General features: G+C 37.1%; 1 protein-coding gene across 1 annotated transcript in view; it reads right to left on the reverse strand.

The window, feature by feature from the left end:
- GBE1 (1,4-alpha-glucan branching enzyme 1) overlaps window positions 1–17,239 on the reverse strand; it is a 171,847-nt gene that overhangs the window by 128,626 nt on the left and 25,982 nt on the right. Inside the window, exon 2 of the mRNA XM_086482469.1 lies at window positions 3,179–3,348. Within this exon, the coding sequence (XP_086338595.1) occupies window positions 3,179–3,348 (170 nt within the window). The remainder of the gene's footprint in view (window positions 1–3,178; window positions 3,349–17,239) is intronic.

The raw sequence follows: 17,239 nt of genomic DNA on the forward strand, positions 1-17,239 counted from the left end.
AAAAAAAAATTAATTTGCAGGACTGAGACTTCACATGTATATAATTACAGAAATATACTATTCATGTTTGTCTTAAGCATAGTTCATAAAGCTGTTGATAGCTAGCTTAACTATAAATTCTGAAAGAAGTTTTAAGTTCTCTGTAACACAGCCTGCACTTGCCATTCTGATTTTTACTTGTGTTTGATCCTCAAAAACTTACCAGACTAAATAGCAGGGACTAGTATTTTGTGTCATTTTCTGTGTCTTTCCATCAAACATCTAAGATTCACAGACAACACCATATTATTAAGTAAAACACTGAGAAAACACTGCTATCCATCTCTTTACAAGAGAACTAAAAAACAAAGCATGAATTGACTGGTTTTATATTATATATCATCATATTTCAGCTTAAAACCTAAAGAGCTGCTGTCATTTAATTTCCATGTTTGTTTCCTTGTATAAGGTTTTCAACTTCCCCCACCATGTGGTTCAATTACAGTTCTCTTTATAAAAAGTTTTATAAAAAAATTCTTATTAAAAGCAATCCTGATATTCAATTTAAATACAATATAATAATAAATTTAGTTTGAGACTTTAACCTGCTTGGAAACTTAAAGAAAGGTTAAAGGGATTCAGTTTTAATTAAACATATCTGTAGCAACCCGAATCTAAATCTTAGGGTTTTGCAACCCAATTTCTCATCAGAATATTATTAAAGCTCATCTGAATTGAATGACAATCTTACATTCCTCTAGGCTTTCAGAGTACATTATCTTCCCCTTTGGGAACGAATACTTTACTATGAGTGATGAATATGATATATAGGACAAATGCAGTTTTTCCCACATTAAAGTGAATTTTTTTTAGTCTTTTGACTTCTTACTGCCACATTTCATTAGCATCTAGATACAACTACTCTAAGATATTAGTCCTAAATTTCTGCTTCATATGATGTATTACACGAAATATTCTAAATTAAGTAGAATTTAGAAAATCATTCTAACTTTTTAGCTATTGTATTCTGATCTATACTTCCCCCCAACCCGACAAGCTAATCTACAAGCTACATCATCTTTTTAAAATATTAGTCATTAATTTCATTAAAAGTCTTTTTAAAATGGCCTTCTATTAAAATACATATTTAAAACAAGCGTACGTAGTCTTCAATTGTGTTGAGTAATTTAACTTTAAGACTGCTATACCCATCACATCACGCAAGAACCTTGGGCAATGGGTGGCGTTGCAGCCAGTAGAGGAGGGGTAAGGAAGAGAATTTTCTGTGTGTTTATACATACAGGTTGAGCTATTAAAATATCCTCATCTAGCTGTCTTGCAGTCAGTACCGACAGCTGAAATAACTACTATCTAGCAGGAGGTGAACTATATTTGTGATTCATTATTCAGTTTTGAATCAGAGGATATATCTGACTCCCATGTTAAAATTCAAGTACTACACTAACCTATTTCATCAATGTCTATTCCAATTAAAAGACAAGGAGCGTTTCAAGGAAAGCTGCTCTGTCATCCACCAGGTTAACCATTCAAACAGGATCATGGCTGAAAACAGTGCTGCACTAACTTTTCTGTTTGTCTCCTGCACCAAAAACAGAAGACTGAAAAAAATAAAACCAACATTCTTTGTAGACTCAAATTATCACAGTGAATAGTGGACACAGACCTTCCCATTTCATTCTTAAAGAAAATGAGAAAACACAAATTTCTGACAACTAAAATAGATGCGTTTTATGACTCTTGGGAAACTGAAACATAACACAAATGTTTAAACCCCTCCTTTTGCTTATCCTATTTATAAGCATATTGATCTTGGGACTATGGAAAAAAAGTACTAAAATAGACTGCTATGAAGCATTGAAAAAAATCTTAACAATGGATCTGAAAAACACTGCCAGGGTAGTCCGTTTGTTTCTTCATTACCGCACACATTTTTACAGAAGTTTAACCACAGTACTTTAGAAAGCACCACCAGATACTACAACTAAGGGCATATTGTAATGAGTCTTATTTTAAAGTTATACGAGCACATACAATTTCAAGTTCATGAATTCCTTTCCTTTAATACAGAGTTTTTCCTTTTAATAGTTTCCTCAAACAGGGGTAAGGAAGAAGGAAAACTCAACATTTAACTTTTTGTTTATGCAGTAGTAGTTAACTGCCTCAAATTGGCAATTCATATTCTTTTTTGTAATATAAATACACACACTGAACTTCCACCAGATCAGTATTTCTATAAAACAGAAGTTGGATAAATAACTCTGCATACTTCCAAAATGCAAAATGAACAAAATCATTTCACAGATAAAGTCTCAGTTCAGTAAGAGCCAGCAATGAAATTCCTAGTACCTTGATGGACTAATACCTAACCCTGAAGAAGGGACAAAGAGGTGAAATGGAAAACACACCACCAAAATCCCAAACAAAAAGGAGAGCAGAATTAGTACTGCAGGATTTAAGCAAAACCACATTTCACTTCCATTTAAGAATCTGCAGAACACGATTTGAGTGCAGCTAACCTTCCAAATAAGGAGTACATTTATATTTTTGTCTCAAGTTCAAAGTAAGTGAATCACCTTTCTGGTTCTTAGAACAAGCATTGCAATTTCTCCATGTAATCCTGCCACCTTCCTGTTCTGCTAACATCCTTCCTCCTCCCCCCAAAACAGACCACCAGCTACTCTTTCATAAGTATGTTAGTTTGATTTTAGGTTACCATTGTCCAGCAGGACTTTTGTCTACACTCTCATGACAAGCGGGAATTCGAAAGAGCCTTGGTCCTTGGACAACACTGTTGTTAGATGAGTAAAAGAAGATAAAGCAAATTATTCCACTGTTACTTCTCCTTCTCTGTATACAGTTTTATAGAAGCCTAACCGTAGAGCTTTAGGAAGAACCCCAGGTAGTTTAGACCACCTAAAGTTGCAGTGTGATCAGGCTAAATCCTTTACAAGTCAGCGTCTTATTGGTATTAAAAATAGATATGAGGTAATACGGACCATACAACAGAAACACATACGTTCTTAGGTTACTGTGATGTAGAATAAAATATTATTGGTATAAGCCATGACATACATTTTACTATCAGAATTTCATCATTGCTTCAAAATCGTCTTTAAGTGAAGAGGACATTGATCTAAAACATAGTGCAGAGAGAAGAAATATTCCTAAAAATACTTACTGAAGTCACCTGCGAGAAATACTGCTTCTGCTCCTGGTGCCCACTCTTTGCAATATATTCCGCCATCCACAAATTGGTTAATTCCAAAGGTTTTGTAACTTTTTGAAAATTTATCAAGGCCTCCTTCATTTTCCTCAATGTTCTTCAAGCGGTTATAAAACAGAGAATACCTTTCAATAAAAATAGATAAGATTTTTTAGAAAGTTTAGTAAATGCCATTCTTACGTTAAGAAGTGTAAGAACATTAAAAAAAAAAAAAAGGCATTGAGACACACTGTCACACTATGTCCTGAGACTACGCAAAGAGATTCACTGCTTTCTACAGAAATAGAAAAAAATATCAAATACAAACCATACAATTTTTCCATGGTTGTTCACAGTGCAAAGTTGTAATCTTCACGTTAGTCTGTATTTTCTCTGCTTTATGGGAACAGTTTGCACTTTAAGACTAAGACTACTACTCCTCATTGTCAGTCAAGAAATCATAGTATTACTACACAACAGGAGAACTTCACACTCTGAACAGCCTAGCGCTTTTTTCTCCAGCTTATTAATATCAGACACAGGCCTCCTAGGGAGAATTGTATAGACCTGCTACATCTCTCACAGCCAGTTTTAATAGACAGACAATCTCAGGACACTGAAAGGTTTGCACTACAGCATGTAAGTACGGAGAAACCAGTCTGGCAGTTGCAGAAAGCAGCTCCTTAGGCAACCTCTTTACAGAGACCATCAGCAAGAATTTGCAGTCCCCTCACACTTCAACGATTTGGAAAACAAAAACTACCACTCTATGGAAGTAATTATTTGGACCATACCCTACTTATACCAGTAGGACATGAAACGCCTTAAATCTCTAATGTAAAAACTTACTAGTAACATGGAGGTTTTGACATATTTTGCCATGGTTTCTCCAATAATCAATGCAAGAAATACACATCAGGTGTACAATATAAACACAAGGGTCAGCTCTGACTCCTCAAATGCAAGCCACTATGTGAAGAAGCACAGCTAAAAGCTTCAATTGAGCATTTAATTAATGCTACCTGCACATTTTTGGTTTTGTTTTAAATAAGACATCCCCAACGTAAATTAAAATGACTTTGTGTTCTCCATAAATGGAGTCTTCTGAAATGCATAAAACTCAGTAAGAATCCCAGCAAGAACAACTTGTCTGCCTCATTACACTTACTGTATTTTGAAAAAGGAAATAGAAACAGTAAAGCAGCAAAACACCACTAAGGGATGATACCTTGGTTTTTGTTTTTGGTTTTTTTTTTTTAAAAAAAAAAAAAAAAAAAAGAGAGGTAGCCTACTGTTTGCACTGTCAGGACTCAGACACTGCTCTGTGATTTTGGTTTAGAATTGGCCCTTAATTACTTTAAAGCACAGGATTAAAATGTCTATTTACTGATTAAGGTAAAATAATGCCACCGATATTAATTTATAGTACTATGACTACCTTGAAGGTTAATCTCCCAGCAAATTTTTATTATGAAGACTGATGCTCACCTCTAAAGAAAGCAAGATTTGAAAATGCCTCACGATACACTATAGAAAACACACAACTTTTTGCCCATCCACCTGCATCACTCCTTTAAAATTTCCTCATAGGTATAATCCTCAGAAGTGCAGTGCTAACTACTACTGCTCTGATAATCAAATTTATTTATAGTACTTGAGGGAGAACATTTTATCAGATTTCCAAGTAGAAGCGTGTTACACATATACACAAACCCAGCTGACTGACTTAGGTTTTAACTCACAGAAAGATTTATATAAATAAAGTTTAAATACAAAAAACACAGAGCTAGTTACAAACAGCCTCAAAAGTTCAACATATGACATTTGGTAAAGGCAAAACCACTCTGTTATTGAAGGGCTCCTCTTGGAAAAAATATTTTGATTTGTGTAGCTTTAAAATACGTGGGTTATATTATACAAGAAGACAGTGCTATCTGCAGATTCTTATTTCTCAGCTATACATAAACTGTTTCAAAATTGCTGCTTGTCACATGTATTATTTTAACTAGTTCCACTGCAGCTGAAGCAGGAACCCTTTTGTATATGCTATAGGTAACTGTTGTAACTCCAGAAACGATCTAACTGAAGAAATGAATTTTACATGCTTAAAATAGAAAAGGTGTTTTGGAATAGGTTAGCTACTTAAAATTAATCTTTTCCCCCCCATACTTGGTACAAATACATTTTCACAGCTTTAACACCACCTTTGGCTGGATGTGGCATTTCCCACATTCAGGAAGAAGTAAAAGTGGGAAGCTTCATCTTTAAACAAAAGTCAGTCATACAAATCTTTGAAAGCTGGAGAGGAAGAACAGCAGGTCACAGAGAAGGACTGAAGTCTCTGTGCAGAAAACAAAAAGGCTATGGTAAGATTCATATAACCTAGACACACACACATGCTGACTGCCTACGGCTCTTTCTCGCTGTCTCCTAGCAAAGGAGACTCAAACCCATTCATCTCGTTCCGAAGAAACAAGCAGCAAACAAATTCAGGATTTGAGAGTGGGTTTATGGGGTGGTAGGGATGAAAATAGACTTTCGGAACGTAATTATACAATTTATGGCCTTGGGAAAAAGCACTGAAAGCTCTGAATTCTTGTTACAGAAGCATGAAGTACATCCATTGTTTGAATTTTTGTCTTTCAGAAAATCTAAAGTTTAGGCAAACGAAGAGACCATGACACTTAATAGGTGAAGGGATCATAAGTATTAATGTAAAAATTAAAAAAAAAAAAGAATACTCTTTTTGCTCACTTCGCAATAGTGGTAAGCAAGATTACATGCTCAATAAAAGCAATTTCTTTCAGAAGACGGGGTCAAGAAAGGAAACAGCTTTGAAAAGTTGTTGATCAGGGATGTAAAACTTTACTAAAATAATAGCTTCTTATATAGGACAGATTTTGAACAAGTAATACAGCATCATGAATGCAGAGTACAAATGCTCCTTCAGTTTGTACACAAGTACGTTGCCTGTGATAGAGCATGTTAATTCAGGTATTACTGCTGCATCATCACTGCAGAAATTACAATTATTGAAACTAGTGCTCTCTGTAATTGTTTTTGTATTATATTCCAGAAAACATCCAGGTTTAATTTTTTTTCACCGTATCTTAAAATTACAAAATATAGAATTGCAGTTCACTCAAAGTTTATGAAAAAACCACTAGCTTCTGAAATAGATCAATTACTTGCACTGTGAACTATTCTAAAAACTCATCTCAGGAGATGAAATACAGCTGGACACAGAACAAGGCTACCTGTCACAGAAGGTCTTGTAAAACAGCATGCTCATGATCCAGATTTAGGAAACTTAAGGTTTTGCTTTCACAGAAATGTTGGCTTTAATTTTTACATTACTGAGCCTTGTTAAGCATTATCTTCCAAACTGAAACCCCAGGATTACACACAGAAAATGACAGGAAAAAGTTTTTTGTTCAATCAACTTCATAGATTTATACTGTTCACTAATACTGTTCATAGACAAGCATTAAAAGAGAAGAGGTAAACATTTGATTGGTGAGACCGCATTTTGTGATCCCTTCTTAACACTAAAAGTGATGTCATGTTCAGTTATGCATATATACTCATATGACACGTATATAGTCAGACAGACTCCGGACACAGAGGACATTTCAAAGGTGAGACAGTCTTGTAAAATTCTAGACATCTGAATAGAGTCAACAACAGCATCCAGAGATACAAGTCAGGACAAAAGGCTGACATCTGCCTTCGTACTCTTCAAGTCTTCACAGCTTAATGAGTGACAGCAGTGTCTTTAAGATTTTTCTACTTCCATGCATTAAAGCTGACACTGAAGAGGACTACAAGTTAAAAACCCAGGTATGCCTTGAAAAGTACAACCATTATCTTTAAGATAAAAAGCTAAACAGAGCAACAACTGGTTCCACAGAACTTCAGGTCTGGAGTAACTGGAAAAAGCTGTACATCAAGTCCCTGACTACGGCCAGGTACAACACCGCACACCTGACAAGTGCAGACAGCAGAAGGGGGCTGCTTTTGATGTACTCCTTGCTCCTGGAGTTCTTATGGAAAGCAAGCTTTGCAAGTCCCATACCCATACTCGCTTAACAGATCAATGGGTTTTAAAACTAAAATACCAAAATTGGGTGTTTTCCTCAGACTTACTGGAAGCAAAGACTTCACAGTCTTGACACTTACCCAAGCACACATACGCCCAGCTTGAAACAAGACATTTGGTAACAGCATTTTATTTCCCCTCATCTACCACTATTTCACTGAAATAGTGGTAACTGTAAACATCATTTGAAACAGGGTCACAACAGTCTTTTCCTATTGTTACATTCATAATTTGTAACAGAGCATTGCTTTAAAACCCACGCTTTATATGCAGCTTTGTTTAAACCCTTACAATAGAAGTGTAGGAATTGGCTGACTTTCTATAGAAGCAGGATTAAAACATCAAACATGAACTGGGATAATGGCTATTCAGAAAGCAATTATCTTGCCAATAAAGTAAGCTTCATAGTGAAGCAGTAAAGACAGTATTAACTGGGTAACCACTTCAAGGGTTTACATTTCAGGTGAGCACATATTCCTCATACTTTGTCACTAAAACACCCTCAAATATTTTGTCTTACAGAAACCCAGAGACCTAAAACTTATACAACAGACGTATATAGTTACCAGAGAAAAAGATAGCATGAAATCTTTCAGTTCAATGCAAAGCTACACAGTTCTTACTGACAGAAATAAGGTTCTATTCATTTGGTAGCCATGATGTACAAAACCCTCCTGATGCTGCAGTTCCTATCACCACCGACTTCATTCAGCTATTGATCCCATTAAAAGTCTCAGGCCTATGTTAAAATTAGTAGCTTCAATATGGAGCATAAGAACAAAAAAAGTTAAGCCCCCCCTTCCTCCCCAAGATCAACTGCCTTAGTGAAATAAGACTTTTGGCAGACTATTGAAGTAGTCTGATGGCAAATCAGAATACTGAATAAGGGCTCCACATAACATCTTCAGGTCTTTATTCTTCCAAGCAACCAGAGGCACTAACTCCTTCCTGGCCACCCTGTAAAATGACAAAAAGGTATTCCAATATTTTAAACTTTTAGATTTAACAAGATAAACTTTAGTTTCTTAAGCATCACCGTAATCTAAATAGAAATTAGCCTACCCAAAAAGGCCTTAGCAGCACACGAGATACCCTCATTGAATCAGTCTGCTGCTGAACTCCAAGACGGCTGCAAAACTTCAGGACATTTTTATGCCCATTCTTGTACCTTTTTATAAAGTCATTGTTATTGCAGTTTACAGAACAGTCAATCAACTTATTTTAAGATATGTGGTGTCAATGCTGAAATTAATTGTTTTAGTCCCTCTTCTGCTTATGATGCCCGTTTTAGTAGCTTTTCATCTTTTAGATTCTTTTTGTCCACACCAGCTTTGGTGTCATAATTTATTTCTACAATATTGGCCCAGTATTAATGGTATTTTATTCAAAAACATGAAAGTGAACAGGAGAGACCTTGATAATGCTATCTGGCGTCCATATGGAAAGCCCAATTCTGCAGATATCAAAGGGAAAAGGATATGAAAAAAAAATGCCCAGAAAGGTACCTCCGCAGCCAAATCCTCCCACCTTCCAATAAATACAAACATTTACAGCAATGTCAGTGTTAAAAATAAAGCTATAGTCCAAAAGTAAAGAAAATAAAACTCTCAGCTACTTAAGTCTGCTACATTTCTTCAAATATAGGTGTTGGAAAGACTAAAAGATCAAAAGCAGAAAGGGAAGAAGCGTTTGTTTTTCCCCACTTCCTCCTCATTTAAACGATAAACCTTGAGAAAAACCGGTTTAGATTTTGAGATACCACTTAACCTATTTATCAGCCTAATCCTGAAGCCTCTTAGGGGAATGCTGCCCCATATTTTCAGCCTTCCACTCTTCCCTGCTACAGAAGAAGCTGTATCAGCATTACAGTAAAACAGGGAACAGGAAAGAGGCCATCAAATCCTGTCCTGTACCATCACTGACATATGAACAATGCTATTCATAAAGTTACAGAGATTTCTGAAATCCATTTTCAAAACTGCCTTGAGTGCCCCCCACACTTATTACTATGACTGGAAAATGGCTACAGTGCTTTGCTGCAACTGTAGGATCTTCCTAACACCCCACACAGCAGCTCTGTTTGAGGGCTAACGTACCATCAGCCTCTTTCGCCAAAATTACACTGACCTGAAATTCTCCTGCATATTTCCATGGTTCCACTGACTTCTCCGGGCATTTTTAGTTTGGATATGATTTTAAAGTATTTGTATGCCTTGTAAAAAAGAATACAAACCATCATATCTCTGGAGCGATATAAAGACAGCATGCTGTCTACAGAGTTGTTGAATGAAGCTCCCTGTGACAGTACGGGAAGACTGGGGCCAGTGGTGGGGAAAAAAAAGCTGGGCAGTGTGAAACTCATATTGACCTACTTATGTTCACAGACCATCAAAACATTCCCTGTTTCGGTATGGATTTGCTCTTATCTTATAATCTCTGTGGACAACAAAAAGTGTCAAAAAATTGTAACAAAAAAAAAAAATCAAAATTATCAGCATAGATGCACCACACTTTCACCAATAGAGTACCATTTACAGATTACTTCTCTGTATATCCTATAGGATGAGGAAAAAATTGCCATAATTTTTAAATTTTTAAAGCTTTATTTTTCTACAATAACGTATTATTCAAATAAAGGCACACTTTGAAATTCATCAAATAAGGAACCGCAAATGGCTGACTTTAGTTCCCGTAGTCTTCTGCAGAACATGAGAAAGGATTAACAGCTGGTTTTGAATTAAACACTAAGAAAAACTCAGGAGCTGCAGTTCCCTTCCTAATTTCAGGACAGACAGCCCCTTTTTCAGAGAATGATGTCCAAAAATCTTGCAATGCCGTCAGCTAGCAGTGATGGGTATCAACCAAGTGCCTACACTGAACATTAACAGCAACTGCTTCTTTAAAAAACCTTGACAGCTATGGAAGAATAAGAACTCAGTTTGAATATGAAGATGTGATGTTAACATTTAGGTCAAACTTCTGCACTTAAACCGCTCTTACCACTATGCATCTGGTCAAAAATGTTCATCAGCAGCAGTAAAATTTGCTCAGAAAGCTATGTTATAAAAAACAGACTCCCCTGTGGTCTGCCACAACCCTCAGGGTAACTAGTCAAATTCAATAAGCAAGCTATGGCCTTTCATAAAGCCTGCCTATAAAACAGTGATTCCTGCCTCCAAATTTGACCTGATACATGTATACAGAGCCACATGGTCCAGGGGCACTAGCTTTGACCTCCACACTGCAGTCTACTGTGTGCAATAGGTCTTTAACCACCATTAGTAAATCACAGAAGTGGTAACTGTCACCTCATGAAGCACAGCTGTAAGGTCTCTGATAAAAACTGTGCTGCACTCTCACTGAGTTTTCCTGGAAAGCCAGAGCAGAGTTAATTCTTTCAAGGTAGTCAAAGGAGGAACACGCTGGAACATGAAACTGGACAATCCCGAAAGAATCATCACTAATAACACCCATTTCTATTCCTGCTGTGACTCCTACCACTTCAAAGAAAAAAGGAAATGGAAAGATGGAAATAAAAATTCAAAATGTAGGTGCAACACTTCTGAATATTTCAAAATAAAAGAGATGAGGCCATTCACAAATTACCTTTTCTAATATTGCTGCTATCGCTTTGAAGATGCAGTTACACCCATTCCCACTGTCAAAGCCAGTGCAGAGTCTCTGCCCAGATTAGCAAATTCCTGATTCTCGATCTTCTCCTTTACTCTGCAGTTAGTTAATCCCTCAAACTGTTCTCATTCAGCTGCTTATAAGGGGACAGATCGAAGGAAGATAGGAGTAGGATGGATAGAGTTCTTCCTAAAGCAAAATTCTGCAGTCCAACAAGTCAAATGCATCAGACCGTGTTGAACTAGAATTATGCGGCAGAAGCAAATTCCTGTTTGCAGTTGCTTCTTCAACTTCATGCGTCACTAGTGGAAGCGTATCAAAACAGAAGCCTTGGATTTTAGCTCATTCTTTACTCCACTTCCCTCTGCCCACTTTTCATTTGACTATTCACAGTATTACATAAAGTAACCAGACTTAAGGAAAATAAAGTAAGTAAAGGCACAGTAAAGCTCAGGTAGGTACAACTACTTCAAAACAGCAGACTTACTGTATTTTAATTTATGTCAACTTTATATTTTTATATGTTTGACTTACACCTTCCACATGGAGAAGTCCTGTTCCATTCAAGTAATCTTTTAAAGATACATTTAAATAGGTTAAGCAATACCTGAACACATGTAACCTTTAAAGTGTTAGCAGAATTCCGAGAGAGATGCTCTAGAAGTACAGGAGAGCGATGGCTGTTGTTCACACAGATCCAGAAAGAGACAAAACAGTTTAATTTTGCTTTTCTGCAGGTTAAAAGTAAAGATGTCACATGTTTCCGAAATCATGCTCTTAAGAAGTCTGGGTATAGCTAAATCTGAATTTCCCAGAGGTTCTAGTTGTTCTATTAAAATTATTCAATACACAAGTACTTCACTTCCCTCCGAAGTCAGAGGCAATTTAACACACATTTTCAGCTGAAAACGAAGGATTCTGCAGGTTGTCCAATAATATTAAGTTCCTTTCAGGTGTAGTAAAATTAACTGTTATCCAAATAATTCGAGGACACAGTTGTTCCAATAAGGAACTTACAGAGCTAAACTATTTCTGTTATGATTCCTACCAAAGAAGTGCTCTATTACTAGTTACTAAAAAGACCACCCAGCAGAGAACTCGTAAGACCAAGCAAGAAAGGGAAAAATTTCAAAAGCAAAATTTCCAATTTTTCTCTACTCTGCAGATAATGAACGCCAAATTGCAATTTTTCATTTCTTCCTTTCCAACAGACAGGGCAGCTCTGCTCTGTGTTATTCTGGTCTCTCCAGAGGACTTCTTTAAAATTTACCAAAAGATGGGCAAGAGAATCAGTAGTGTCTGCTATTGCCAAATCCCACCATCACAGTGCCTTTTCAATAGCTACAGCCAAAAACCTCCTTCAAGTAAATGCGTTAATTTGAGCATCCTTATGACTTCTCTCCGACTAGGATAAATCTGTAATATTGGAAGCTACGCTGGAAATGGAAGCAGCAGCAGTTTAGCAAAAAAAAAAAAAAAAGAAAAAAAATGCAACAGCACCCACACCACCTTACTTCACTAGTTACTTACAATTTCTGGGCATTTTCCATGGTTTGCAAACAGATGTAAACTCCCAGCCCTCTTTGGATGTTTCATGGTTTCAGTATGGAGAGGTGAGGCAGCTCTGTGTCTTAAACTAAATGCAGTATCTTAAGAAAAATTTGCTTTGGGATAATTAGTGAGTAATCACTTGCTCTCCAGAAAGTTATTCATACAGGACAAGTGGCTGATTCAGCATCACCTTTCTTCAAAATAAGTTAAAATGCAGTGACATGCAAGTCAAGCCCTAACAACAACATACAGCCCAGTACATTGCAGCACAACATAACAAAAACTGGCAGAAAACAAAAGGAAACTACAGAGTTTTTCTTGACATCCTACCAGCAGTTGCTTTTTCTAACAGAGATGTAAAGACCTACAAGCTATAAACTCTAAAGATAAATACCTTTCAGTGGTATTTTAGCAGGATTATTTGCTGACTTAATTGTGTGCTGTACAACACAGGGGACTAGAAGGAAGGCTCTTCCCTGTGTTAAACATTAGGATAACTTAGTGGCATTGCCAGCATTCGACAGCTGTAACGTTTTTGCCATCAGCTTCATAACAAACATACACAGTGCTCAATTCAGAACCAAATGCAGCAGTGATTACAAGATGTATCAAATGCAAACTTGATGCAGTCACTTAGTAATAATTGCTCCACTGACTTATCTAAACCAATCCAACTCCCAAGAACACCCTTCTCCACAATATTTAGAGGTTTCCTGCTCACATCCACATATGTTTGTTCATCTATCACCCGCTTCATTTATTAGAAACACATGGATGCACCTCACAGGATAAGTGTAACAAATTGCTAGTGTTTAGAAGGAGCAAGAGGCAATTTCTTTCCATCAGAAGTCTAGTAAACTACTTAGAGGCATCAATTCAAACAAGAGAGTAGAAGAGAAGTGTATACATAAGTATTAACACTTGCTACAAGAAAGCCATTCTATCTTTTATGGTCAATTGAGATAAAAAGGATATAGTTTTTGGTGGTGTTTTTTTTTTTTTTAAACTAAAAGACACTCACAAAAAAACCCAAAGCCACCCCCCCAAAACCTGGGGATACTGAGATGTGTTACAACTTCCCAGCACAGCAGAGCTACGTATAGTCTGTATCTGCCAAAGCACTCAGGACAGCTTCCCTATCATGAGGGAACAGTTTAAATGAAACAGCAATTACAAAATAATGGGAGTTCTATATGTTTTTTTCTTTGTATACAAGGGAATAGATTCACCAGTAGCATACTTCATTTATTTTGTTTTACACATCTGAACGTTTATCAGATAAACTCTTTAGATATAAGATTTCTTCATCTAATAGTCATTCTCTCACTATCCCTCTGCCAAGTATTCTTAATTATGCATCAATTGTACACTAAAAGCCCTCTTTCAGCTACAGTAATTTGCTTCTCGGTTGTGATGATATCCAAAGCAAGCTGACTGAGTTCTTTTTGAATTAACATAACTGCAGAGAAACTCCATCATATTTGAGCAGAAAGCTGCAGAACTGTACAGCTAGATTTCTTTTTCAAAATCAGTAGACTAAGACTGTGTTAGCTCATGTTTCATATTACACAGGAGAAAATAAACTGAAAGGTCAGTCGAACAGTTACAGCATTGCCCTTTTCCAAGGTAATCAGCAGAGCATGTAGCAAAGACGTGAACACAACCGTGACTGGAAAGACAGTAGCTGATAAAGAGGCTTTTGCTGCCAAAAGTCTGTGGGACAAAATACTGCTCTCAATGTCCATCAAGGAGTGTGCCATACTGCAGGCCTTACTTCAGTAACTCTGATTTATTACTTTAATTTAAAATTGTGTTCTTGTTAAACATTCAGGTTTTCATATTGCCAAAACACACCAGAATATGTAATACTGAACATTAATCACATTTTCAGGTAAGCTACAGGAACAATATCATTATTAATTTGTTTGTAATAGGGACACAATACAGTCAAAAATCCATCTGGTTTACTAATGCATTTTTACTTTAAGTACACAAATTCTTCTTGTTATTCAGTACTATTTAACTGGAAATTGTAGAGCAGATTTTTCCCTGCATATTAAAAGTAGTTTATTTTTCCTTAGAACCCTTTACTTACTAGTGGAACCTTCCAAAACATTTTCTACACATCAAAATAACGTATGTCCAAAACCACCTTAATCTGGAAACAACTCACTCAAATGTTTTATTTACCAGAATTATTTTTAATGAAGCTGTAAATAACAGCACACCAATTCCCATTTGATTCCACTGCCAACTATTTCTAACAGACTATCTTTGTATTAACAGATATCAAGGTCTAGTTGGGGGAAAGAGTCAGTGATTCCCACAGCACTAATACAAAGCTAAAAGCAGTAGCTACATAAGAGGCTTCAGGGAAAACACACACAGAATTTCTCAAACAGAATTTGTAACATGCCTTCTGGTGGGCAAGCGTTATCACTTCCTGAAGGTCTTCAGAAACCTGGAAGTGTCAGTCAGTACCATTTCTAAAGCAATTATTTGTGTGGTGTGAACCAGCCCACACACCTCCTACGGTTTGTAAAAGTTCTGCGCATAGTCACAAGATAGTCCGGACTTCAGCACTGTTTAATTTAATTTTAGTTATTTAAATAAAGCTACTTGGAATGTTGTGGGTTTGGGGTTTTTTTATTATTATTAGCTTGCCACAGCAGTAAATGTAAGCAGCCATCTGTTCAAATTTGGATTTCAAGTCTGCTGCACCAGTTTGGCTTCCACATTCTTAGTAACACTGCAAGTGACATTTAACTGTCATAAATGAAGCTCAACACAATGCTAAGAAAGACTTATCTTACTAAATACACCCAAGAAGAATCAAGTTTTAGTTGTCTACCAAACAGGAAAAAGCTTTTACCTCAGAAAAGTTACTTCTGATTATTTCAAATAAAACATCAGATATTCCTCACTACCTTAGCCACTCAACCCACTTTAGCAGGCACATTATGTAATAAGAATTGCATTTTGAACTTCTTAACAGAAAAATGCACAGCTGCTCTAGCTACAACTTCATTGTTAATTTCTGTCAGTCTTACTTCACCTCCTTTCAAAATATGTTCCAAAAATTAAAAACAACGTTTTGATTTAATGGATCAGATCAATGGCTTCTATATTTAAGCAGTTCACTATTTGAAAGTTACTATTTGGAAAGTTACTTCAAAGCTAAATAAAAATCTTCTCATCCCCTGATAATCAACCAAATGAAAATCACCCTCACTACATGGCTGTTTCCTTGACAAACTTTAAGCAGATTTAAATGGATAGCCATCTTAAGAGGCTGTCAAATAGATGGCCAGAGGAAAGGTACCCCACAGCAACATCTGGCTTCTTCACTACCACAAACCTTGCTCCCTGTAACAATTTTCCTCTCATCCTGTATGACCATTAACCTACAGTATCCCACCTAATTAAATAACTCTTTCAATCCTCTTAGTTTAGCCTCAATTTTAGGATGTGCATGTATTCATATATCACCTAAAAAAGGTGGTTTATTTTCCTGTTCTCCTGCACACAAATATACTCCCAATGTAGGTTTCTTTCTGGCCTTTAAGTACTTGTCACCCACTGTTAGATTACCTCTCTACGTTTTGTTGTGATGAAGAAAACTTCAGAGTATTCCACGAAAGAAAAGCATTTGTGAGATAGATATATAGATATAGATATACATATATATATATAGGATAGAAAAACAAGTAAGAAACACAGGATAGGAAGGCAGGCATACTTTTGCTTTTGTGCTGACCACTGTGCCAGTTGTGATCAGTCTTCATTGGTTTGATCAAGGAATGTTTTCTATTTAGGCTCAGTAGCTGTACAGGGCTATTCATACAGGCCACACATTCAACCCACCAAGCACGCCTGGTCTGCTAGCTGGGTTCCCTGTAACACCAATGAAGAAAAGTAGCCCATTTAGAAGACAGTTTTATGGAAGTAAATGTTGCCTCCGGTGACTGGAAAACAAGATCTAGAGGGATTTGGGCATGGGGGGAGGAACACCACTGAGCTACTTTACCTTCTACATTATCATTACATTATCACCTGACACACTCTAGAGAGGTGTGCTGCTTACCAGGGGCTTGTACCAGGGACAACACTGAGAGACTACCAAGCCTCCTGCAGTCCACTGACTAGTATCCGCTGCTGTTGTTTCACGTGGGCACCAGTGATACAGCCAGTCTGGGGAGTATCAAGAAGGATTACAGAGCCCTGGGAGTGGCGGTTAGGGACTCTGGAGCGCAGGTATTTTTTTTTAATCTATCCTCCCAGTCAAAGAGAGGGGGTTTGAAAGGGCCAGTCAAATCTGGCAGGACAACAAACGGCTACAGGACTGATGCCGCAGCCAGGGGTTCAGCTACTTAGACCACGGAACTTGCTTTGAGAAACCTGGTCTACTGGGGGCTGATGGGGTCCATCTGTCAGAGAAAGGTAAGAGCATCTTCGATCATAGGTTGGCCAAGCTGACAAAGCAGGCTGTAAACTAAAGTTGCTGAGGGGAGGGGAACCTCAATCCATCCCAATCCTACCAGTCTAATGCCAGTGCCAGCAACAGATGCCCAGAGCCTGGAGATGGATCTCAGGTCAGCAGGGGAGCACCTGAAGGGCAGCACAAACAAATTCCAGCCAGAAAACCCGCTTCATTGGGGGCCTAACTTAAATGCCTCTATTCAAAAGCACATAGCACATGGAATAAAGAGGGGTTAGAGACAAGTGCACACCTGCAGGGCTATGATCTTATTGGCAGG

Source organism: Leptosomus discolor, chromosome 1 (assembly GCF_034619465.1).
Source record: "Leptosomus discolor isolate bLepDis1 chromosome 1, bLepDis1.hap2, whole genome shotgun sequence".
Classification (NCBI taxonomy): domain Eukaryota; kingdom Metazoa; phylum Chordata; class Aves; order Leptosomiformes; family Leptosomidae; genus Leptosomus; species Leptosomus discolor.